The sequence below is a fragment of the Melozone crissalis genome, unplaced genomic scaffold, assembly GCF_028551555.1.
Source record: "Melozone crissalis strain CALT ecotype California unplaced genomic scaffold, PUWL_Pcris_2 ptg000042l_1, whole genome shotgun sequence".
Classification (NCBI taxonomy): domain Eukaryota; kingdom Metazoa; phylum Chordata; class Aves; order Passeriformes; family Passerellidae; genus Melozone; species Melozone crissalis.
In genome coordinates this window covers 64044853-64070493 of record NW_026535820.1, presented here as the reverse complement: position 1 = coordinate 64070493, position 25641 = coordinate 64044853, and the positions used below count along the sequence as shown (strand labels likewise).

Here is a 25641-nt window from a genome sequence, read left to right as displayed (position 1 = left end):
CTGGCAATATTACCAGCCTCCCAGCTTTAAGTGGAAAACATTGAAAGAGATGGGTTACTAGAATGTACTCAGCAAAAGAAAACAGACTTTGACTTTGCACACTGAACACCAGATCATTTACAAACAACTTAATTTTTAATAATTTATATTACTTAAGTGACTATGTACATGAAAATTTTAAACTGATGACAAGGTGAATAGCAGCACCAAGATGACATATTGGAGTACAGAGTTTCATTTACTATTCTAATGAACAGCTTTCAATTATGGTGGCATCTTAGGAGGAACAAAACTGCAAGACACCTGAAACATCCTAAATGTTTAAGCTACATCACCATTCCAGAGGATACACATTTATGAAAGACTGATTAAATTAGTTTAAAAGCATTAATTTCTCTTAAGACCAGAGAAGAACTGTGTGTACTTGAGATATTTGATCTGATTAAGAAACTGATGAAGCAATTGATTAATTGGAATTTAAGCCATCAGTCACTGGGTCCATGAACAGTTTCATTTACATTCTAAACAATCAGCTGATGGTCTTATAGGATACCATGTATTAATACACAGTCAATATGATACCCCTAAACTCATCACAGCTCCTTATTGACAAGAACTTGGACGTTTTTTAATCCAAGCTTGATCACATTGCATCTTTTTTGAATTGCGGTATTGATTCACTACGCCTCAGGAATTTTTATCTCTATTAAAACATTATGGAATTTTCAGATATAGCAAACAATGTTCCAAGTTTAAAAAGTCTTAATTTGTATTCACATTCTGAAATTCTGGCTTATTTGATTTATATTATTTGAGATATACAGAAGGATACTAAAAAACATTAATTTTTCCTTTTAAGAGGATTTGATGCACCACTTTCCTCCATTATTCATCTGATGCATACTAGCAATCTCATTTTGCAGAAAGCCACTGATACAGATAAAAGATGGTGTACATTATTTACATATTCAGAGTAATGACTAAATCAAAAAGTCTGCCCTAGACAATGCTTAGAACACTGAAAAAAATCTCACTTTTCAGATAAAATATAAATACCAACTAAACAGCTCCATGATTTGAGAGCTCTGGAAGCACAGCAGAACTCACTGTCCCCATCAATGTTCCTAATGCACTTATGTATTTCTAAAGACCAGTAACACGAAAAAGTACATATACATCTCAAAGAAGAGTGCTTGTAGAAGACTTAAGGAGCATTTCCTCTTTTGATGAAAGCAGAGCTCACAGAGGAGGTTGGGAAAAGCATATGGCCAAATATACCAGTATCCACTGAGAACATCTTTTGCTTCCAAGATTTTAGGAGCAATAATAGTCAACTTGAAGGACAGTCTAACTAAATTAGGAGGAGTAGTAATAAAAGCCTTGGTATCTCATAAAACTTAAACACAGAAAAGTACAAGTCAAAGGAGTTGACAAAGCCATCAGGGTACAACAGGCATGTGAAAAACATGAGGATAAATTTTTAGTTAAAATTTAGCAGGGAAAAGCAAATTTTCCTTTACTGTTTGGTAACTGGAAAGAAACAAGAGACTCAGCTATGAAGATTTAACACTGGACTTTACAGATACTTTAGAGACAACATGTTATAAACTTCCACACAAGGAATTCTTTAAACCTACTGTTGCAAGAGTAATTTTAGTTTTTCTACTTTCAAAGCCTTTGACAACATATCAACAAGTCTATCAGCACTTAATATGCACATATTTTTTTGCCTGACTTGCCCTGCTTCTGAGACCTGCTTTGATGATCTCACCTTCAGTTTCTCTACATTGTTTCCCAAAAATGGGGAATTGTTTGGGATTTCGGGACATTCAGACTGCTACTCAAGCCAAGCCACCAAATCCCCTCAAATTTCTGGGAAAATGCATTCTCACTGGCAAATAGGAAGAGGCTCATTTATGCCTAACACAACACACAGTCTCCTTACACATGCATTTTCTCAACTCTTACTAGTCTTTTTTATAAATACAGAAAAAAAATTAGAATATTTCTTTGCTAACACTTATTTTGCTGCAAAGCTAATGAAACACATGGATTGTACTAGTCAGACAAGTAAGCAGAAAAAATAAAATAATAGCGAATTGTATATCTGATAATATCTTCTAATAGTATTTTACTGTGTAATTTTACAGTCCTAATAGAAGAGTAGAATGTTATTTGGACCTAACGTCTGCCGAGACCACCTCCTTCCACTACATAACATTCATACTATCTGACTACATTTTAAACAAGTAGCTGATCACATCAAATCACGAGTACACAGTGGCTTAAAGCAGATACCAAAACATTTCAAGCCTGAGTTAAATCAAATGCTAAAAACGGAATAGGAACTGAAATAGAGAAACAGATTAAAGTAGTTTGGACAGATTGTTGGCAGCTACTCATGCCCTGAAGATAAACTTTTATCTAGCCGTATGTGCAAAACTTAACTCTAGTCATTTATCATTCTCTATAGCAATAGATTTTCAAAGCATTTTAGTTTCCAGACAGGTAGGTTTTACAACACTTGTTTTCTAAACATAATAGAAAATTCCAGAATGTGTGACAAATGCAACTCCTTCAGCCTTATCATTCTGCAGTAGCTGGTTTTATGAAGAAATAAAAAGTGACATCAGCTGCACAACAGAATTCCAAACTGACATTTTCTCCTCTGGTTTGATTTTCAAATATCTGAAGTTCCAGACCAGGCTGGGGCCCAGACAATCAAGTTATTTGTAGAACACTTACTCCTAACTGTCCAGAATAAATAGACAGTACTAGCATCACCTTTATTATATTTTTCCTTGCAGTGAGTTTGGAGTTTCATTCTTTGATATAAATGTTCTACTAATATTTGCTTTTTAAGACCTACAAAACTAGATGTTTTAAACAAGTAAAACGTAGTTGAGAGCAGAATGCTCTCTTTTTGTATAGAAATGCTTAAGAACTCATAATTTTCAAAAAAATGCCTTTAATGAGCAGACATTGTTTGAGATGGTAGACTCCGGTGTATGCCTTTACTGCTTAACTCACAGCTCCTTCCAACAGAAAATCAGCTTGCATGAATGATTATTTAAGCCTGTACTTGCATTGCAGAGTTTATGCCAGCTAAATGGTTTGCATTTTAAATAAAAATCGCATCTGAGAGTTATAATGCTACAGAAATGAATTGCTACAAAGCCTCAAAATAAAAAATATTTTCCTGTTTTATTCCCACATTTTCCTTATACCATTGTTGTTAAAGTAATTACAAGTAAAGAATCTTGAAAACTTAACTACAAATTTTAATGCAAGGGAGATGACTCTTTTTGCTACAATTCTAAAAAGTATAAACATGTTTGCAACCAGTATTTTATGCCTGAGCAAAAATACCATTTTAAAATAATTTCATAAGTGGAATACAAAACACTGATCTATGCAATGGGAAATGTCCATGGGGACCTTGACAAGCTGGAGAAATGGGCTGACGAGCAAGCACCAGAACAATGTAAGAGTGGCCTGAAAAACACTGCATGCAGCAACTGTGCAACTTGCATTACTTTGGAAAGAGTTAAATGTTCTTCACAAAGGACTGTAAGAATTTTTAAATGATTTTCCATTTCCCTACTGCTTGCATTGCACAGCTGTAGTGAGGACAGTGTTTTGCAATGTCCACATCACTAAGTTATTATGTACTGGATTTAAGGACAAACAGTCCAAAACTGGTTTATGATAAAAACGTTTGCATGAGAGTGTGCTCGACAGCAGTGGAACTGATCAGCCACTGGGATTTGCTCTCTCCAGAGTATCACCTCTACAATTAAAGAAAAACAAAACAAAACAAAACAAAAACCTATTTTGTCAATTTAGTAGTTGTTGAGAAATCTAAAGCAGCTGAGATATTAAAATAAATATGTGACTTTATTTTACCAGACATCTATATGTACATCTTTTTTATGAACTTTTACAAGTTTGTTAAAAGAGAAATATTTTAATGCAGTACTCTTGCTCTTGAAAAAAAAATACTTTTCCAGAAGTAGTGGCTGTTACTCTACATGAAATCAAATGTCTACCAAAAAATTTAACTCTATGCAGAAGACTTGTGCTAGGAAAGAAGACTATGGGCAGGAAAGCTGAAGCAGACCAGGAAAACCGCTTCCTGTTCACCCTTTGGAAGTTCAGTTTCACCAGAAAAGGCTAAAGAGAAAATGCAGCTCTACTTTTCATATCATCACAAAGCACTATCTGTGACAAAGAGGAGTTTGGGAAAATCAAAAGAGTTTGACTAAGATTAAGCAATTCTACTCCTGTAAAAAGTAACTAAGGAAAGTCTGTACCCTTCCAGCACTGTGATTAGTCTGTCATAGGCCTAAGTAGTTAGCAGTAGTAATACTAATACAGAAACAATCTTTTGCAGTCCTAGTGTCCATGGAGCATATCACAAGACTTAAAACTTTTTCCCCCTTGGCTATTCCAGCTGCAGATGTACACCATTAGTTCTTTTAGCTGTTTCCATGTACAATGCTATTCTGCCATGCCATTTTTCTACCAGCAACTTTTGACTTGTGGCCGATTTCAACCTAGTATGGCAGCACAATGGACTCAAAACTAGGAAGTTCCCTGAGTTTTTGTGAAACAAGAGAGGATGAAAGAGCCATATGAATAAAAGAAAAGCCAACCTGGTAACTCCCAACAGTTATCTGTTCCAGGACCTAGCAAAAATTGATAGCTAAAATCAACATTTGCTTAGCTCAGAACTTGCCACTACATTTGCCAGCTTTTCACCATGAATAATAAAAATCTGGAATTATTAGAGGCATGTAAATAAAAAGCTTGTCTGGAAAAAAAATAAGCTTAATTCATTCTTTTTTGACACTTTGTAGTCACCCTATAAAGTTTGTATACCTCTCAAAACCTCACATTTGAAAGTAGAAAGAGCACAAATTCCAGAAACACTGAGTCTTACAGTCACATGCACCAGATTTTCTGGCAGGACCAGACCCATGCTCAGAGCACATGTTACCATAGGAATACCTGAGCTGGATCAGAAGCCAGACACTGCACCAAGGCACAGCCAATGAGGAGTGCAAGGACTGTAGCTCACAGAAGGAAAGAGTTTATCTTTGAAATTTTTCTTATGTTTTACACACACAGTATCTTTGATGCTCCCATAACGAAGTTGTTAACACACATTTCAGTTGGCAGTTTCTGGGGACAAATATAAAGTTATATGATGATCTCTGGAATGCCCTGTCTAGCCTTTGATTTTTGATTGAGATGGCATATAGACAAATGAAATGCAGAGAACATGCCAAACAAATTAAAAATGATCCTGAAAGTTTTGTTAAGGGCCACTTAAGATCTAGTTTAATTTCAGCAAGGGAGTTTTGTGTTGGTGTAACAGAGATCTTGCCTACATTTGCATAACAGCTTTACTTTAAGATAGTCAGTTGATTTTGGCATGCTGCCTGCTTATACAGAAAATGAAAATAACCTTTAAACCATCTTTTGCAGCCAGCTCAGCATGAACATTTCCTTTTATTTGGTGGAAGGCTGATAAATGGGACAAATCATCCAAATTGCTTGTCACTTCTGCCATATATAATGAATAAAATCAAGATTCAGTCATAGATAATCCCCTCCTACCTTTTCAAATACATACAACTCCAGCATATTGCTCCATAAGCTTTTCATGCCTAATTTTTATAAATTGTTTTTCTTTATTTTGGAAGTCAATGAAAATCTTTTGGAAACCTCTGTTATGCAGGGAGCCAGACAGCAGCAAAGAATTCACTTTTGAGGAATGATTTCCACCCGCTCCATCCCCCTGGGAAGTAATCCTGACTGAAAATACGAACAGCCATCTAGCTGCCTCCATCCATGAAGGAGAGGAATACCAATGTTACAGACTGTCACATGAATACCAAAGAAAGTGCCACCGATATGAGCCTTTAGATTATAACCTCTGTAAAGTCTGATTAGTAAACACAGGAAACTTAGAAATTAGATACAGGCACACAATTGACATCGAGTTATTATAGCAGATCTTTGAAGAGATCATTCTACCTAAAAGACAATGCATTTGATAAAGGAAAAATACACCTCATAAGAAATTAGTTTTATCAAAATAAGCTTGATACCCCAGAATGCAGCTTCTGCTATGCACAGTTAAAAATATCCTAGAAAACTGTAAAAATGCAATGGGGGGGGGGGGGGGTAAGTTTCTGGATGAACTTTGTAAGCTGTCTATTCACAACTCAAATTGCTTCTTCTTTTGAGTGATGATGTAGGATACTGCAGTGCTGCAGACTGCATTAATATGTAATGTAAATATTGAAGCTGGAAAATTGTACTTTACTCCAAAAGAAGCTTACAGGGAGGTTTGGATTTTGAGATTAGTTCAAACTCTCTAAAGAGTTCATTACTCTTTAGAGATTTATAGTAAGAAGCTATAGTTAAACTGCTTTATTACACAGGAGATAAAATTACATATAGATAAAAACATGCAAAAACTATTTCACAAAGTACTTACAAGTTTCAACTATAAATTAAAGCATAAATCAGTCAAAACTGCAACATCAGGAAGAAACAATTACAGATGTAAGTGTTCACTCTTTAGTCAAAAAACAATTACTGCCATATGCTTGAAGTTTAGGAAATTATTTTTGTGTGGTTTTGCTTTCTTTTTTTGTTTTTAAAGAAGTGCAGCACCAATAAAACTAGTTAACCTGTTGCTTGTAAACAGAAAATTAGGCTTTTAATAGATTGGGGTTCTGAGAGGGAATAAAAATGAAATCCCTGTATCCTGAACCAGAGGATGGTTAACAAAAATGGAGCTTATATAAGACCACTAGAAGACTTTGTCACTCCAGGCCAGTTATAGATGTCCATTGCATGTAATCAACACTAACAAGACACAGTAACTATACAGAAATTTCTTCTTTTAGCAAATATATAGCTCTCCTGGAGTTCCGTAGGCTATCAGAAGTATTTTTGTCTTCTCTTTCAAATGATCTCTACAAATTTAGGCTTTTATCTGAAATATATGATAGAACTTCAGTGCCACAGTGAAATACTATGTGCCACTAATATGGAGCTTACCAATATCAGAGTTATTAGCTTTGTGAAATTTAGTGCTGTCTGACAGATACCAGACAGTTCTTCAGGATCTGAAGAGAAATGGTAATATAAAGGAGGAAAACTCATTTGAGTTATACACAGGGGCATCCAGTAGTTTCTAAAATTTACAAAACAGCTATAATTTATAGCATTCCTATAAAGGAAATATTTGTTTCTCAAAGAGTAGTCCCCTATCACCATGTGAAGAGAAATGGAGCTAACAAGCATCACTTTTCTTTCTCTCATGCAAGAAAATTCCTGGGTTTTTGGCTTTTTTTTTTTTTTTTTTGACTGACTAAAAAGGCAGTATTATTTCGAAGTAAAAGAACCCCAAAAAGTTATTTCAGGAGTTCAGATCATTGTAATAAATTTTTCCAAAAATAGTTATTTTAAACATATATTAGGAGGTTCAGATTTGAGTTCTTGTAAATGTAGTAACAGAAACACAATCAGATGACGTTTAAAGGTATGTTGCAAGACAACGATCAGTTGTAAATCATGTCAAAATGTGAAAATAATGACAAATCATGCTAATCAAATGCAGTCTTATAAATCTATTTGCTAAATATTTTTAGCATTTTTAATATTTAAATCTTTCGTTAAAACAGCTCATAAAACCACTCATGTAGAGAAACATATCTACAGAAGTCTCATGTTGGCAGTAAGATTACCTCCGGTTTACAGTCCAAGCATAATGTGTTTGTCACATATGGACTCTCTCCCATTAATGTGATGAAGGAAGAGCTCCATCAATCTATTTAACCATTTCAAATTGGCCACAGTGTACAATCTAAAATTCTACCAAAACCACCAACCATGTAATCAATAAGAATTGTGGTTACATTATCATGTAACCAGTGTGAATTGTGAAAACATACCCGTTTTTTCCGAGGTTCTCAGAAACACCATGTCAGATGGGATTCGTTGATTCTGAGAGAAGAAGACAGAAAAAAGGTATATTTTTTCTAAGTACGAAAAAAGTGAATTCTAATCAAAAGTCCAGTAAGATCTATCACCAAAAGGTCACACTTGGATTGAAACTCAATTAAAATAGGATTTCTCGCAGTACTTTACATTCAGCATTTGCAATTCAGAAATCAATATTTTCGAAAAATTATACCATAAGCAAACAACAGCTAATCCTTTCAGATGTTCTTTATAAGTGAATCATAAATACCTAAAGAACAGATTAACATTTTCTTGACTGAAAACAGTACTTCAAGTATATAAATATGTAATCAAAATATTTTAAAACATAGTTTCACTGAGCAAAACTCTGACTTCAGTTAGCACACATAATAAAATAAAAAAAGAAGGTAAATTTAAAATATCTGTCTTGGCACTTAAGTTGCAAATGTTATGTGTATCGAGCATTCTTCTCTCTTCCAATACACACAAACAAACAGGGGAAATAGCAAATTAGGGAACAGCATTTTCCTATTCCACATATGTAAAATGAACAAAATTTCTTCCTCACTAAGACACAGAATCACATGCACAGTCAGATGTACCTGTTATGTCATTTCCCTTTCCAGCACAGAATTGTCTGTATCAAGTTTTCAATTATTTGTTCCTCACAGAAAGGCTTTCTAAGCTTTCACAGGTTAAACAAGATGAACAATACCAGCCTCCCACACACATGGTATCTGCTACACGACTACCCAAATCCTCAGCTCCCTTTCCACTTGTTCCCAAGGCATCTACCAACACCAGTTACACATGGCCAACACAGGGTTTAGGAATGAAACACCAAAGAAAGCAAAAATAACCAACATACCAAACTTTGCAAGACACAGGACTGGAAAGGAAAAAAAAAAAAGGTTTTCCATTAATCCACAGAAACCTTCCCAAAATCAGCATGCCACCACAACAGTGCCATTTGGAATAGCGTAATCCGAAGAGAACTGCCAGACTATGTGTTATATGGGCTTAGCTTCCAAAATATCGTGATGCAAACTCTCTGAATGTCTGGGACACCAGCACTTCTCACCGCTCCTTGTAACATACTCTCAGCAACACCAGTTTTAAATGGGACTGGAAGCAATTGTAACTGTATTCTCTATGGGAAGTCCCATAAAGAGGGGCCATAAAGGGCTACAGAGAGGGCTACTATCATAAGCAAAGATGATGCTTGAAAAATTAGGAAATTGGAAAACACGAAAACATAGATGCATGTTTCAGTCTACCTGAAAATTCCACATAGGTAGCAAAAAAACATCTGCATAACTTAAAATGATGCATTTTCATCCATTAGTATTTCCTAATCTGCATCATATCCCGTTTTAACTCTTTATGCTTTTACAAAGTTCACTTGCTTGTAAACCAACAGTATTCACCTTGAAGAGGCTGTTCATCTGTAACTAGTACAGCATTTCTTTGAATCTTGTCTTATAAGAGCTAATAATTAAGGTTGTAGTGAAATTTATTATCCACCATGAGCCCAGATTCAAGTAGGGATATCTTGTTCAAATTTGGAAAAAAAATGCAGAAAAATTATTAACCTTAAACTATATTATTTTGCACCTCTTAGAAAGAAAAAAGCGGAAAAGGAAAAGGCAACTTCAAAATTAAATAATTCTGTCCTTAAATGACAATAACAATTAAACAGATATCCAGTCTTAATATAGATTAGCTATACATTTTTGCAGCTCCCCTGCCAGCTCTGACATAAATCCATTACATGAGTTTCAGGTTACTGACTTCATGCCTACAAACTTCCAGCTACTTGTAAACAAACTAAAACACTTCACTAACATCCAAAAATTTTGCAAAAATAACTGTCAAATGATCTGATATTGAGTTAAATAGAAGTTCTGGTAATACAAAGGAGGTACCTACAAGTCACTACCAATTTCTGCTGAGGACACATTTCAGTTCACATTGACTGAATGAAACATTAGCTTGGCACAGAGTATCCAAGATTCAGATACTTTATGCCTGACAAAACTGGGCAGAATCATAGCATATCTGAAGTTGGAAGGGACCCACAAGGATCACAGAGTCCAACTCCCTGCTGCTTTAAGGACTATCTATGACTGAGTCATTTGACTAAGGGCAGTATTCAGACAGTCCTTGAACTCAAACAGGTTTGGTGCCATGATCACTTCTCTGGGAATCCTGTTCAGTGACTAGCCTTTTCCCATAACTTTCCCTAACACAGCTTCATTCATAGAATCATAGAATGGTTTGGGTTGGAAGGGACCTTAAATATCATCTTGTTCCAACCCTCTGCTATGGGCAGGAACACCTTTCACTAGACCAGGTTCTCAAAGGCCCATCCAGCCTGACCTTTAACACTTCTAGGGACAGGGAACACACAGCTTCTCTGAGCAGTCTGTTTCAGTGTCTCACCACCATCACAGTGAAGAATTTCTGGCTACTATCTAATCAGTATCTACCCTTTTTCAATTTAAAGCCATTACTCCTTGTACTGTCACTGCATACCGTTGTGATTCCATTTCCTCATGCCCTGACGCTGATCACCAGAGGGTGATCAGCAACTCCTCCCCCTCTGCCCCTAATAAGAAAGTTATAGACTGTGATCAAATTAGCCATGTGACTATTTCTCATTTTAATGCAAAAACTAGATATTGATTTTGCCTTCTATTGTGTTCGCTCTTGCTCATTTTTCTTTCCTGTAAAATAATGAAACCTTTTCTGCATAAATGTACCTGAATGTATTCTACCATGTAGGGAAGTGAGACTGAGTTGTCTTTAAAGCATTTCAAATTGACATCTTGTTTTATTATCAGATTTTTCATAATTTGGAAGTGGGCAGAAAGACACTACAGGAGTACTAGGCACCTAAAACATTGTCACTATTATTGCTGACTCTGGAGAGCAAAGATAGCCCTGCAGATACATACCTAGTCACTATAAAAGTGTGACTACATAGAAACAGATGGCAAGTATGCTACAAAAATCTTTAACATCTCATTATGGAGAAAATTAAATTCTGTTGAACATTGTCACAGTCAAACAGCAGCAGTATGTCAATCACGTTAGCCCTCTCATGTCATATTTATCAAAGCAGAACAAGTTAAAATGACAACAGATACAACTTCAAGCATTCCGAAACCCATGAAAAAACTACATAATCTCAATTACCGTGGAGATTATACCAGAAATGCTTATTAAAATATACTGAAATTTGAATACATAAGTAATTAAAATTACTGAATACATTGTTTTTCTTTAATCTGGGCAGAATTAGAGATCCAGAGAAGGAAGGCTCCATTTATCTCAGTGTTTACAGACTTCTAGATTCAGTCCTAGAGATCTAACTACAGCCAGCCAATGGTCAATACAAGGCAAGTGCTTCCCCAGCTCTAGGGTTCCCATAAGTAACTATGCCATCCAGGAGAACCAGCCAGACTGGTAAATGAGAAACCCATAAAGACATTGATACTTCCCTGCAACACAGACTACAATATTCACTTAAAAATATTCTTCTCATAGCTTTCAAATTAATTTTTTGTTTTTCTCATGTTATTATCAAGAAATTGTTATTTACATAAACTTTTCCTGTTCCCTAGTCAGTCTTCCAATTCTCCTCAACTGTGCACAGCTACAGACCCCTGGAATTCTGCATCTACTGTCCTTCCTTCTCCATGCATGCAATGGACCATGTACTTCTATCATTAACTAAAATACTCCCACTTGTTTCTGAGTTATAAATAGAACAGGCACTTCCCACCAGTTATCTTCCTGGATCTGCATGCTGTGAAATACTGCATGTTAGCATTAGCTGCAATCCTTTCAAATACTGGACTAATTTCACTTTGCACTCAAGATTAAAGTAAAAATTGCGTACCTTTACCGCTCCAAGAAAAGCTCTCAAGGTTTGAAGAAAAAGCTCTTCTCATGGTTTAAATCACTATTTTGTGTTGTTAAATGTTGTCTCATAAATCTGTAGTTATTATTATTAATTAAACATGTTGTTGAGTTTTATGGCCTCCTCACATCTCCAAAATGTATTCCAAACAGTCAATAAAGTACAGTGTCTAAATAACAATATCTGAACTCAATAACTCATCCTTTCATTTATCTTATTTAGGAACACTATGCACATCTCTGCTTCTACTGCAAACTAAAACGTATATCTTAACACAAGCCAAGGAGAACCTCCAGAAGTAGCATGACTGCTCAAGGCATTGTTCAGCTAACAGATATGAATGTCTTTGAGCTTTTAAAATTAGGCAATGTTTTCATCTGTTCAGGCTTCATCCTGCCTACTACTAGTGCCATATGAAATTTTCAATTGGAACAATAGATTTATTACTTTAAACTATTTTAAGCATATTACAGTAACTTAAGAAATACTCTGAAATTAATTAGGACTATTAAAAAAAAGATGATCATAGGATATTAAAAGTTTAAATCTAGAAGAGCCTTTCACCTAAGTTGTTAGTATTTGTGATGCAGTCACTAGTTAACATATGGATCTTCAGCTCAAGTGAGTCATTAATTTCACTGCAGATGCTGTTGATGCATCTACCAGTCAAATACAATGTTAACTTGTTTCTCTGCCATTAGAGTGAGCAATTGAACATTTCACTCCTGACTAGTTCTTTGGCTTAAGAGTCATAGTCTGAAATTGAAAACTGCTTGCTCCAACAAAATACACTCCTCAACAGAACCAGAAAACATTTAATTTCATTAGCCTGAAAGCACCCCCAGCTAGGTCAAAAGGAAAAAAGGCAGCTCTGTTGGGGCAGTAGGGAGCTTGAAGCTGAAATACTACATTCAAACCATTATATGCATCTTACTGACAATACCTGACTCAAATCTTCATCAAAAAGCCCATTAATCATTATTTCTCTAAATCCTTAAACATTACTTTTTTCATTAGAAACTTCAGGTACTTACAACATATGAGATCTAAGCTACTGCAAATACTGCTAAAATAGCAACTTCATGCATGACAGAATGATCCCCAAAGTAACTCCAGTTTTCCAAATTCTAGTGTAATCCCACAGACAGACGGATCACAGTGAATTTCAGGAAAGGCAGATTACCTAAGTAGCCATCAGAGTCTTCCCTGCACTCTAAAATAATTAATTCCAGGTTTAGGGTTCAAGAAGGGCCAAAAACTTTCCTAATAAAAATCAAAGCAAATATCTCAGTCTCCTAGAAGTTCTGGAATAGGCAGAAGCAAGCACATGCAAGCCAATTCCACCTGCATTCTGAAGTAACAAGGTATAAAGCAGAACAGATGTAAAGGCCAGACATACCAGTGCATTTCTTGTACTGTACTACTTCTGAGCAGTACTTGCTGCTCAGAAGGGCCCAAAAAGATATAAGGTACACAGAGCAGACAAAAAAGAACAGGAAAAAAGCAAGAAATGGTAAAAAATACATGAAAATATATCTATTTTAAGCTGAGAGCAGCAAGCCAAATGAGATCTGGGTGTGTTATTTTTTTTCTTTGAACTATAAGAAATAGAAAGGAAGGAAACAGAAGTTTTCCAAAGCAAGCAGAAGTAGATACAAGCTTCAATTTGAGGTGCCTCCTTCCAGTATCTCAATGAATCAGCTCTCTGATACAAAGTGTGATGGGAATTAGTTGCAGGCACCCAGAAAGTGAGTCACTTTTCCAGAATCATTTTAAGCAAAAATAGTTACCTCTGAAAACAAATTTAAGCTGACTTCTAAGATCACAATAATTTCTTAGTAGCCCAGAAAGGCAACTGAAATAAGCAACAATCTTTATTATAACGTTTATAATGTTGTAATTAGATAAAAGAAGAATTCACAGCTTTCAGTCACCATCTGCAAACAAACTGGAAAGCTTTCTGCCCATTAAAAAACATATAAACTTTCTTATTATTTAATTATATATAGTTAGATACATATTATATTAAAATGACACAAATATATAAATACACACACACACACGTATAAATAAAGATGATCCTTGAAAGTTTCAGACAGAGAAACACCGATTCAACATCAGAAGGAAGGTATCAGTAAGGAGACATCTTAAACCATTCAGCAGAGCACATTTCAGGGAATTTAATCTGGTAGTTGCATTCCCTTCACAAGATTGATTTAACCATGTAACTATTCATAAATTATAAATATATAAATTCAATTAAAATATAATTAATTCTATAATAGACTTCCTTGAAGATTCTAAAATAGGACTTGAACTAAAATACTAGCTAGTTAGGACTTCCCAGATAAGTACCTTGATACACTTTTCTTCAGAGGATAATTAGCATGTTAATAATCTTTAGTCTCTAAAATATATTTTAAAAGTATCAACCTTTTCCACTATGATGAGGTCTCCAACTTGTATGTCTGAACTCTTAACTTGCACTTTACCTTAAAAAAAAAAAGAAGAAATGTAATCAACATTAATAAAGAATAACAAGAATATAAATTCCAGAATGCAAGTGTTATTTATAGATGCTGCTAATTGATACAAAACAGATCTCTGCTGAATACATTGATAAATACATTTCATCTGTTTGAATAAATAACCCAGTGGTTTAAAAAATTCCACTTTTGTAACCAGTTAGCCACTGTAGAAGTATTAGAGGAAAAATACTTATGGCAGATGCTCAAGTCTGATCTATAGTATCTGTAATAGAGTTGCAAAATTGGAAAAAAAAGTTTTCACATCTACTAGGCAGCACTTCTGTGTCTGACAAGAATTGTTAGGTTTATAGTCATGGAGCAGTCTTGCACATATGAGCTGTTATTCACAGCACAGTTACCAACGGGTACCTTTGCTTGACCACTAAAGTTCCTGATGTAATTGTTGGCACTGTCTGATAATGTTGGCAATTATAGCAGAAATGACTTAAAACTCTCTGACGTCAAAGAAATGCCTAAAGATTTAATTCTAGAAAAGTAAAATATCAAAAGTTGAAACAGAAGTTTTTCATTCTCTAAAGCTGCCCATTCAGTAACTGCTGTGAACAACTCACTCAAAAATATATACAATACATTTTCCTGTTTAATTTCCATACATTCTGTAGGGTATTATTATTTGTAAGACTCTTAGGTTTTAACATTCTTATTTGATGGAATGGAAAACTGAGACAGAGGTGTTAAGCTATTGCCCAAAATCTGTTATTATTCATCCTGAATATTGAATATATATTGAATATTGATATTGAGTCATTAGAATTCAGGAGTTCTAGTCCCAGGTCTACAACTCCAAAATAAAGTGGCTTCCCTGAGTTAAAAACAAACCAAAACCCAAAATCCCCTGAGGATATAAACACACACACATATTTGAATAGCCTCCTGAGCCCCTGTAAGTATGATCTTCCCTCAACAGAAATACTACCACGATTCCAAGCAGCAGGTATAAGATGGAAAGCATGTCAAAACATGGCAAGGTGTTAGAGTTCTAAATGACAAGTGGAATGAATCAGAAGAGAAGACACACAAAAGCACAGAATGAGCAGCAAAAAGTTTGAAGTTCAGTCAAAAATACTATGAGTAGCAGATTTGTCAATGCACAGTCACATCTCATTTATACTAAGTAGAGCAAAGAAAACTAGGGTCGGATGCAAATCCATGAGACCCTTCTCATTACAACTCTCAGTAAAGTAAGACCATAATTCCTTATATTTATATTTACATTTAGTAAAAGGCAGTAAGATTCACATTATGAGTAATTATTTTGAGTACTTGCTCTTTAAAATTTCATGCAAAAGCAGCAGCTGCTTTATGTCTAATTCAGTCAATAATAGATGTATTCCTGCAACATACAGCTAATATTTAATACATTTTCCATTAAAATAGCACTTCAAAAATGTGCAATGTCAGGAAAAATCACAATTTTTCTTTGGCCTGTCTGCAAAGTTATTTCTGAGAGCCAGACTTTGCTACTGATAGCGACCTTTTACACTAGTTCAATTTTTCACTTGCCATAAGCACTTTCTGTCCGCTGCTCTCAAATACAAGACAAATGTTATGTTCAATAGATAAATTTGCGAGGTGAGAGGAAGTAAGAGAAGACAGCTGAAAGTATAAAAAGCTGTAGCAAGAACATCAGCAATTCTCTACAAGAATTTCGAGATACCTATGAATATTAAATTAGTGTCAGTGCTTCAAAATCTTTTTTTTTTAATTTAAAGTAACTAAAGCTCAACCACTAAAAGAACCATCTGACATAAAATCAACATATTTCACCTGCTTACTTGCACAAGCCTGTGAATTCTCCTTAAAAATTTGGAAGTTTTGACCAGAAGTGAATAGGATATACCAGAGGAAACATTGTAACGTCATTTTGCTTTCTAAATTTGCTGGTTTATCAAAAGAATAGCATTACCTATATTGTTTTCTATTCTTCTGTTAACAATTTTCATCAGTCCATCACTTGATTATAGCAGTAACAGCCACAAAGATTCTAGTATGAGCTATGTCACGTCTCAGATCTACACTACCTATACAGTCATGTATGAGTAAAACTATTTAGAGGTACTAACCAAATGTAACTACTGGCAATTTTATCAGCTTAAACAATCAGATTTTCCACAGTCAGGCCACAACTGCACCTACAGTAAAGACCAAAAGACACTAAGCCTGAAAGACCAAGAGAAGGTAGAATGTTCATATGCAACATGATGTAGGGCAGATATAAAGCAAAGATTTTTGGTGCCAAGTACACCAAGAAGAACGCACACTGCACCTGTGTTTGTACTTCATCTAGCAACTACAGGAATTTCTCTTAATGAATTGAAAAGCTTCCTCATCAGACTGTTTTCTAGGTGGCTTAGTATAACAGAGAATGCTCTCTTCATTAGACACTAACGTGTCTTGTTGGATCATCCCTTACATCCTCGCACATAAGGAAAAGGCCTTTCATACATACAGGACAATTCTACAATAAATTTGAATGGCAGGATATATTACATTAAATATTAAATTACAAAATGTGGCAGTAATTAAAAAAGTAACTTAAAATTCTGGAAAGTCAACATAAAGCTTTCTTTCATGCTAGCAAAAATAAGACTCATTAGATACCATTTCAGAGAACATTAAAATAATGCAATACTACATCTTAGTGAAGATGCACTTAGGAAAAAAAGACACAATGTTATTCACTGCATAAATTATTTTTGCAAACTATTTTTTCTCTAAAAACATCTCCATAGCAAAACACACTTCACCATCTGTGTAATTACCAATAAAAAGTCCAAAGCTGTCAGAAGTGGCTGTGCATCCAGACTTTATAGTCCACCAAGGCGCAAGGCTTTCGCCTAAAGCAATGTATAAAATTATGCAGAACAGGAACACTGAAATGTGTCTGTAGTAAGTCATTTTACTCCCAAGATAAAGCCAGTTTAAATGAACTGCAATGATTTGAAAAACTAATAAATATCTCCTATGTGCTAACAAGCACTTCATGCAAAAAAAAGGAAATTAAGTAAACAAAATGTGGGTATAAACTATGCTTCTTTTTATTAAAAAGTGTCTCCATCACCTGACTGCCACTCTTGAAAGAACAGACACTTCTGAAAACAGCATTTTCAAATTCTTTTAAAGTTGCTATTGCACCTTACCCGTGGTACCTTTAATACTGTCTGAAGTACTGTTTGTGGAGTTAGTAATGGTGCCTGTCTCTAACCCATACATACAAAATTCTTTTGACTGATGGCAGTGTAGTCCTTTGAAAGCTCTTCCTCATATCTATTAGCCTGAACTGTCAGCATAATTAGAGTACACATAACATAACAGGAAGTTGGAGGACAACACAGCAGGCAGGCAGCAGAGGAAAAGTACCATTGAGTCCAAGATGAGGATGCTGATCTTTCAGAGCAAGTGTTGTTTGCAGGTTGTTCTTTCAAACTCCATCTTATATAGTGAAGTAAGGTTAGTCTTTAACCACCAATTGTAAATCTCTACAATAAAGCTTCCTAGCTTGTCTCCTATGTGTCCTGTCTACTCTTGGGTAAAATTCTTCCTTATCCAACCTCCTCAATGCTGCAAAAAAGTGGAATAACAGTCCCCTTGATTTTTTTCCTCTCTTCTGGCTCTATTTAAAATTCTCTCTTACATTAAAATTTCAAATTCTGTTTCTGTTGATAGCACTGATTCCCTAATCAGACAAAATTTATGTAATTTTTTTAAAACTTGTCTGTTGCAAATGATCTGAATATCAGGAATAAAATCATCAGTAGGTCTGAAATGTTACAAGCAATAACGACCTAAAATGTTGTACCTCTAGATTCGGATATAGTGTAGTTTCCTAATGAACTGGCTTTTCAAAGCAGAGGGACAACCTGTTCTTGAAGAGCTGAAATTCTAACAAAAAAAAAATTGAAATCACTTTGGGTCTCCAAAAGAAACATACTAACTTTCGTACTTTTTCCTCTTGTATAATAATTAGTGGTTATTGATATTTTCCTAATTTCACACAATTTTAAATGTATGTTTTCAACACCATTACATTCCTTAATAGCTTTTAAGGATACAGCCAAGACCTAAGCTTTCACACCTGAATCCTGTATGGAATTATTTCATTGAACTTTTCTCTCCTGACATTCAATTTTTCTTTTGCTTTGCAGGTTGCAAAGTGAGAGTTCTGCAACATGTTAAACATTATGAGATAAAGTGACAGATGCAGGCCTCTTCTGGTACTAGTAATTGTGACTATTATAGTAAGTTATTTTCTTTTTGATCTTTTTTTTTTTATTGGAAACTTCAGTAACACTGCACAGACAAACCTCACTAGGAAAGGTTCAGAACTGCCAACTTCAAGAATGGAAAGGGAGAAAAGAAGAGTTAAAATTGCTTTACAATTTTATTATCCAATTGGCTTTTAACAGGCTAATGAAATAGATAATAGCCTGTTTATAAACTTGAGGTGATTCTGCTTCAGAATAGCAGTCTTTTATAGGCACTTAACTGGGCATACCTAAGTGCACAAGAGAATAAAGTAGTGTACAGTAGTGTATAGGTAAAGCCTATACACTATTGTATACTGTATAAAAGCCTGTATCAAAAGTATAATTGTCCTTCAGGTAAGAAAAACAGAAGACCTCCCAAACCTGCATGCCTAGATTTAAATTTTTTCCCACTGCAGTTTTCTACTCTAGAAAAGGATATGCAGGTGAACTGCTCTGAAACAGAAATTCCTCTTTCCAACTTAAAATTGAATGCTGACTGAAAACTGTCTATTAAGGATCTGCAGACTTCCATATGCAGCAAAACAGATTTTGCAGCAAACATCTTGATAAGATTAGGACAGCAGAATTGTTCATACACTGAACAATGTAATATATTCAATACAATAATCAAGCATCAAGTAAACAAAGGAAAAGAATCACATGACAGACATGAGACAGGTATACTTAATTGACGTGCTCACTTAAATCTTCAATGCATTTACTGATTTGCATGTTTCATCACTTGCCATGAAGGGTTCAAAAAATAGAAACAATTCAAACTTTATGGTTAGCAGGTTCACCAGCTCCCAAAGTGCAAAGTTACACACTGCAAATTCAACAAGGGGTGATCATGTCACATAGTGAGCTTTTCCATGTTTACATGTCAAATAGGGAACTGTATATCACTGGATATCTCATGAATCAGAATTAGCCTATGGATGTTAACCTGTCCAACTACAAATAAGTAACACTTAAAGGAGACGCCCCATTCCCCCTTGATTTCCTGCTCTGAACAGCTCATAATTATTTAAAAAAGCTGATTACAATAAATACATCTTCAAGATTTTGAATTAGTAGAAAGAAATTCTAAGTCTTCAACAGTTACTAGTATGAATACTCTTAACCTCAAAAGTTGGTAGTTGTTACACTAGCAACATGCAAGTCATAAGACAGCATTCACATGTTTAGCATTCCCCTAGACTAAGGAAGACTCCAATGGAAAGTTAAGCCTGATAGATAGTCACAGACTCTCCAATTTTAATTTTCTGCAGCACTGTATAAAAAAAATTTGTTTATACAAATCAGCCAACTCACAATATTTTTATGGAAGTAATTAATCACAACTTAGATCCCAATAACTTCTATTGCAACAAATACGTTTATTTTCCTTTAGTAAAAACATAATTTGGAAAACAACTAACTAGACATTATTTTCATTAAATTTTCATTTTTATCAACCAAAACTGAACACTGAGCCTTGTTAATTTTAACTTTTTCTACTGTCTAGTTTGAGCAGGGGCAACCTGCTTAACATCTCTCTGTCAGTTTCTCTCACTTTAAGATGGAAAAAAATAAATATTTCAAATAGAAGTCTGTAAAACTAGCACAAGTCATAAAATCATTAGGAAAAAAATGCTAGAGCAGTATAAAGTGCAGTTCCACTCTGAAAAGTGACTCTTAAGAGTGGCATCGGTTTTCAGGCTTTTAATTAAATCAGTATCAAGTTTGTTCATTCACAAGAAACAAAGCCTTCTTTCTCCAAACCATTAGCCTGTACTTTAGTATAGTAGGCCTAACTAAATTTTTCCACTTGAAGAATACTGTCAATATGAAAAAATTAGGTAATTATATTGAAAGTTACTTTTAAAAATAGTCTATGGAAGCATAGTACTTGATTTTATTAATTTACACAGATAAATAAGATAAACCTATATCTTTTTTAAACATGTAAAGAATTTTGGTCTAATATGATATGATGGGAGGAAATCCCATTTTTTGTATCAAAATTACATCTCTCCTTTTCAGAATACCTCATTATGGAAGAACTCTATATTAGGAAAAAAGTGAAATTTATCACTACTTATGATTTTATACATGGGTTTGTAGCAACATGTAGTACAATTTTGAGTGGTGACTCCAGTAATGTTTTCACTCTTAAAATTAGTTATTACTCAAAAGACTATTAATTCAATGATCACACATAATTGTCAACATAGGACTCAGAGTTCATTGTAAGCAGAGTTTTTGAATCTCTACTTCTGTAGAAGACCAGTCTTCAAAAAACACACAAAATAGAACAACATTCAAGTATGAATTCATGATGGCATTGACACCAAAGTCTGAAAGTCAAAATAACAAACACTCTTGTAGGTTAAAAGCTGATATCCCTTTTTTTTTTTAAAGGGGCATTTTTAAAGCCTCTTTTTAATAAGTCCCTTCTCTCTATGTGTCAGTTCCTGATATAACTGCTGGGCTTTACCTATACACTACTGTATACTACTTCTAAATCTTTAAGGTGACCAAACCCAATTTTCATTGACAACTTCCTTATTTCTAGAAGAAGCCACAAAATTAAGGGTTTTTCAAATACATATACCCTCACAAAATATTTCATGAGTAGGGAAGGAGGAAATTGCAATTCCAAAACTTCTACTTAAATGCTGCTTAAATGTCTTACATATGTTTAAAAAAGAGAAGGACAAAACGTACCAAAATTTGCTCTTAAAAGAGAAAATGTCAGTCTTAACATGTAAATCACAAAGGTAACTATAAAATGTACATATGTTTCCTGAATTAAGAATTTCAGATTACTAACACTGGTGCTGAATAGGGTAGGAATGTACTATCTGTTTCAAGGTGAGTGTTCAGTGGCCTACCATAATAGATCTAAAAATGAATCGGCCAACTAGCAGTTTAAATTACAACTTTGAAACAAAAGCCATTAAGAGTTCACTTCCTAGCAGACTGTATTAATGACTGTAAAAAAGATCTGGATGCCAGCAGTGAAACCCTTGTGTTAAACAAATTATAGCTATGCCAATTGTCCCATATGCCAAATTTGAACAGCTGTACCTCTAAATGTTGATAATGCTATCTCAGACTGACAAGGAAAGAAAGAACATGAGACTATTCCCTACAGTAGTTCCCTTCAGGATGGAAACTCCAGAAAACAATGCAAGAATACACATGGCAAGGGAGCAGCATGAATGCCTCTCAGCTGCTAGGTTATGCCATCACTAACGAGACTGTTGACTGTTTGTTTACCTTCCAATTACTCAAAAAATGGGAACATACAGAATATACTTGTGTTACATTACAAGCTTTTCATCCATTTATTTTCTGGAGAGAATATTATCCAGAGCTATTCCAAGAGTTTAGTTCCTAATGAAGATTCCAAGACCTGGTGATGTTACTCTTCCCACTGACTTTCAGAAAATATTCACCAAGATATTCTAAAGAGTGCACTGAAATGTGTGTTAGGAAGAAGGAAAAAGAGTTTCCATTTGGCACAATGTCCGCCAAATACTCTAACTGCTTGAGGTGCAACCTCAAATTCCCTTAACTTCCCCCCTTCAGAATTTTTATGCCAAGAAAAATCATAAACAAAGAAAAAAGACCTTTTGATGGTAATAGCGAGGTCATAATGTAAAGTTATTATTTGGATTTGATAATATTTTTTGGCACCTTTCTATGTGGCACTCTGTTCTGAATCTAACAGTAAGAAGTGCTAAGCACATAAAAGTGAAGAGCAATGCACAATTCTCTCTTCTGCTCATGTCTAATATTTACAATATCCTACAAAATATAATTGCCATTTCACACCTGAAGTGCTTCACTTCCTTAAAAGTCTTCATGAAAACCTATTAAAGGTGTTGATTCCAAAAAAAGTCATAACTGATTTCTCCTTTCATTAAAGAAAACTGACTGCTCCACATTGCATAATCAAACATTTCAAATTACATGCAAAAATTCAAATTAATATTTTTAATATTGAAGCTGACTCTCAAAACGCCTTCCTTTTCTTAGGCACAAATATATCCACCAAATTTGAAAACCTCCAGGGTATTTTGATTAGTTTCATTATTTACTACTCCCTTATTTCCTATATATGCTTGATACATAGTTGACAATGTTGTTGAGTTACTGTTCAGCATCAATTTCAGAGGTAAACTGCACTTTGAAGTCAGGGTACTGAACAGCAGAATTTTTAAAAAAATTTATACACTTATATATATACACCTTTCTTTGACAAACAACCAAATATTTATTAAAATTCCTAAACAGACCAAATTTAACAATCATATTTGTCTAAGGAAAATCACTTACTTTATTTAGTTGAATATAAGTTTCATACTGAGCATTACAGCTTGAAATTATCAGTTATTTCTTTGAACTGAAAACCTGCAAATGTATATATAAGAAAAAGATGAAATATTTTAAGGATTTATAAAATGGTGTTGCTAACCTCGTACTGTCAGCTTGCTGTACAACTGTGAGTTCATTTCTTTGTCTCTCTTGTAACGTCGAAATTCATCAACAGCTTCCCGTACCACTGTGACCGTCAAAACAAATCCCTGTTAAAGATACAATTATGCAGCTCAGAATTCTCAGTGCAAGAATGGAAATAGAAAAGTAGCAACACTACACAGAGTAAGAACCTGTGTTTAGAACATTTACTTTTCTTTTTTTAATTTGGATTTGAGTCTTTTATTCAGTAAGTTAAAATAGTATCTTGGTTTAGTCCAGGAAAAACAAAATCATACTTGCACATTGTACAAATATAACTAGAGTAACTATTTGTCCAAATACACATAATTTAGATAGCATTTTGAAATACAAAAAAAGGAAGATGCTTTGGATTATTTAAAGGCAGCCTTTATAGTTTCACTAAACTTATTTCCTTATCATCCACAAACTTCAGGGCTTTACCAAATACATTTAAAAAGCCTCCATAGAATTGGAGGCTGAAAAATTGCCTTTTTCCTAATACACAGAAAAAGATAAATGGATGGCTAGTTCTATAATTTTACATTTAAATGTAGCTATTTAGCAACACATCACAAATATGGACAAAGAAAAAGGGGATTTGTTCTGAAAAACTAAATGTCTAAACGCTTTGGCTGCTCCTTTCACAGACAATGCTGCTGCAGCTTCTACTGGAAGTGCACAGAGGTGCTTCAGTCAGCTGCGATGATCTCTGGCTAGAAAGGGTGGTAAGCTAAAAAACACAACAATTCAGGGATAAGCACATACATTTTCTCTCTACCTATCAGATCAGATCTTCTGGCTTAGACTCAGCACTTGAGTTTTTCACCATCAATGAAAGAGAAAGAAAATTTTTACCAGTAAAAGGACCTTTCATTATTATGAATAAGGTGGACACAAAATTCAAATCCAGCAACAAATAAGATTCTACATTATCTATCTAGCTTCAGACAGCCACCACTACTTTATAGAAGAAAATTTATGCCATTAGACTTCCCTTGCAGAAGTCCACAGTTTGCCAAACTTCCCCTATTGTCCCAGAAACATGAAAGGAGTGAAGGTGTAGAGTTTTCCTAAAAGTGTTGATTAAAAAAGGGTTGACTACAGATTTTATCAATGTTTTGCAGTTCCAGACCAAAGTGCCAAGGCCTATCCAGCTGTGACCTTATAGTTAAGCACTACTTATTTGTTCAAGTTTACATTGGCTACAATTATAGTGGAACTACATAGAACAAAAAATGGCCCATGCAAAAAGCATCCTCTTTTTACTCCCCAGGGCATAATGAATGAAAAAAAATCAGATTTTCTCCTTTTCTGACAGTATTTTCATATACTTTGGCAATATAGATATTTCAGCTGCATAAAAAGGGGACTCCTGAAGCACTTTTGAAATGTATTTCTCATTTGCACACACATTGCTACCAGACAGTAATCAAGGCACAGAATGCAAGGTGCTACTTGCAAGAATTTCTTTTAGCAGCCTCTTGCTGAGCAGCTGAGTACAGCCAACCATGAGTATGAGGAACAATTTAAGAAAGACACTTGTCTTTCTACGCATTTGCTCAAAGGGAGCCGATATTCCTTCAAAGGAGAGCTGAAATTGTGAAGCCAGTGAACCTGTCATCTTTCTTTAACTGTAAGCAGGTAAGTATCTTTCATGTACTGCCTACAATCGAACCTGTATGCTTTAAAACCTTTTGTATGCTGGAGTGGAAATGAGAAGCCCATTCCCTAAAGCAGTTGAAAACAAATTACCAAAATGGTCTTGTTTTAAGAACTTTGGGGCTTGATATAACTGTATCTGTGTTGTAAAAATCTGTTGAAGTAAACGAAAGGCAAAAAAAATCCTAAACAAAACAACCCACAAAATCCACACACACCATCAAAAAACTCCCCAAACAGTTCTAGCAATAATCAGCTTCTAGTCATTTGGATTTATGTATCAGGGCAAACAATTTACTTTAAAATTTTAAGAGAAAATACAAGTCATAGCTATTTCTCTGATTATTACTGAAGATTTATCAGTAGTTACCTGCCCTTCAAAAAAACCTAAACTTAAGTTAAGTTTAGGTTTTAAGCAGCAAAAGCAGACCAGTGGATCAGAATTAAATGTTTTCTATTTTCATCATAGATGCTTAGCTTTGTTCAACATTCAATTGTTGCCTTTTACCTGGAGGTTGATTATTAGCAGAAAAGCTATTAAAGTAGAAACAAGTGAGTTTAGCAAAAAAACCCATACTAGGTACTAGTATTTTCAAGCTATATGTGAAAACTGGGATGCATAATTCAAAATACCTTTCAATAAGACAAACATATACAGAACAGGTCACTGGTGTTCACAAAATACAGTATTTTCTCCCTTCTTTGAGCAGGATAGAAATGAGCTGAGATGCTACGGGTTTACGGGGTTTTTTTCCGTACTATCCCACTA

At 34.7% G+C, this 25641-nt stretch overlaps 1 protein-coding gene across 2 annotated transcripts in view; it reads right to left on the bottom strand.

Annotated features, from left to right (window-relative positions):
- Positions 1 to 25641, bottom strand: part of ATP9B (ATPase phospholipid transporting 9B (putative)) — a 155875-nt gene that overhangs the window by 100051 nt on the left and 30183 nt on the right. For both annotated transcript variants that reach the window (XM_054284784.1, XM_054284786.1), the window contains exons 5-7: positions 23191 to 23299; positions 14363 to 14421; positions 7974 to 8025 (exon numbers count right to left, since the gene is read on the bottom strand). In XM_054284784.1, the coding sequence (XP_054140759.1) occupies positions 7974 to 8025; positions 14363 to 14421; positions 23191 to 23299 (220 nt within the window). The remainder of the gene's footprint in view (positions 1 to 7973; positions 8026 to 14362; positions 14422 to 23190; positions 23300 to 25641) is intronic.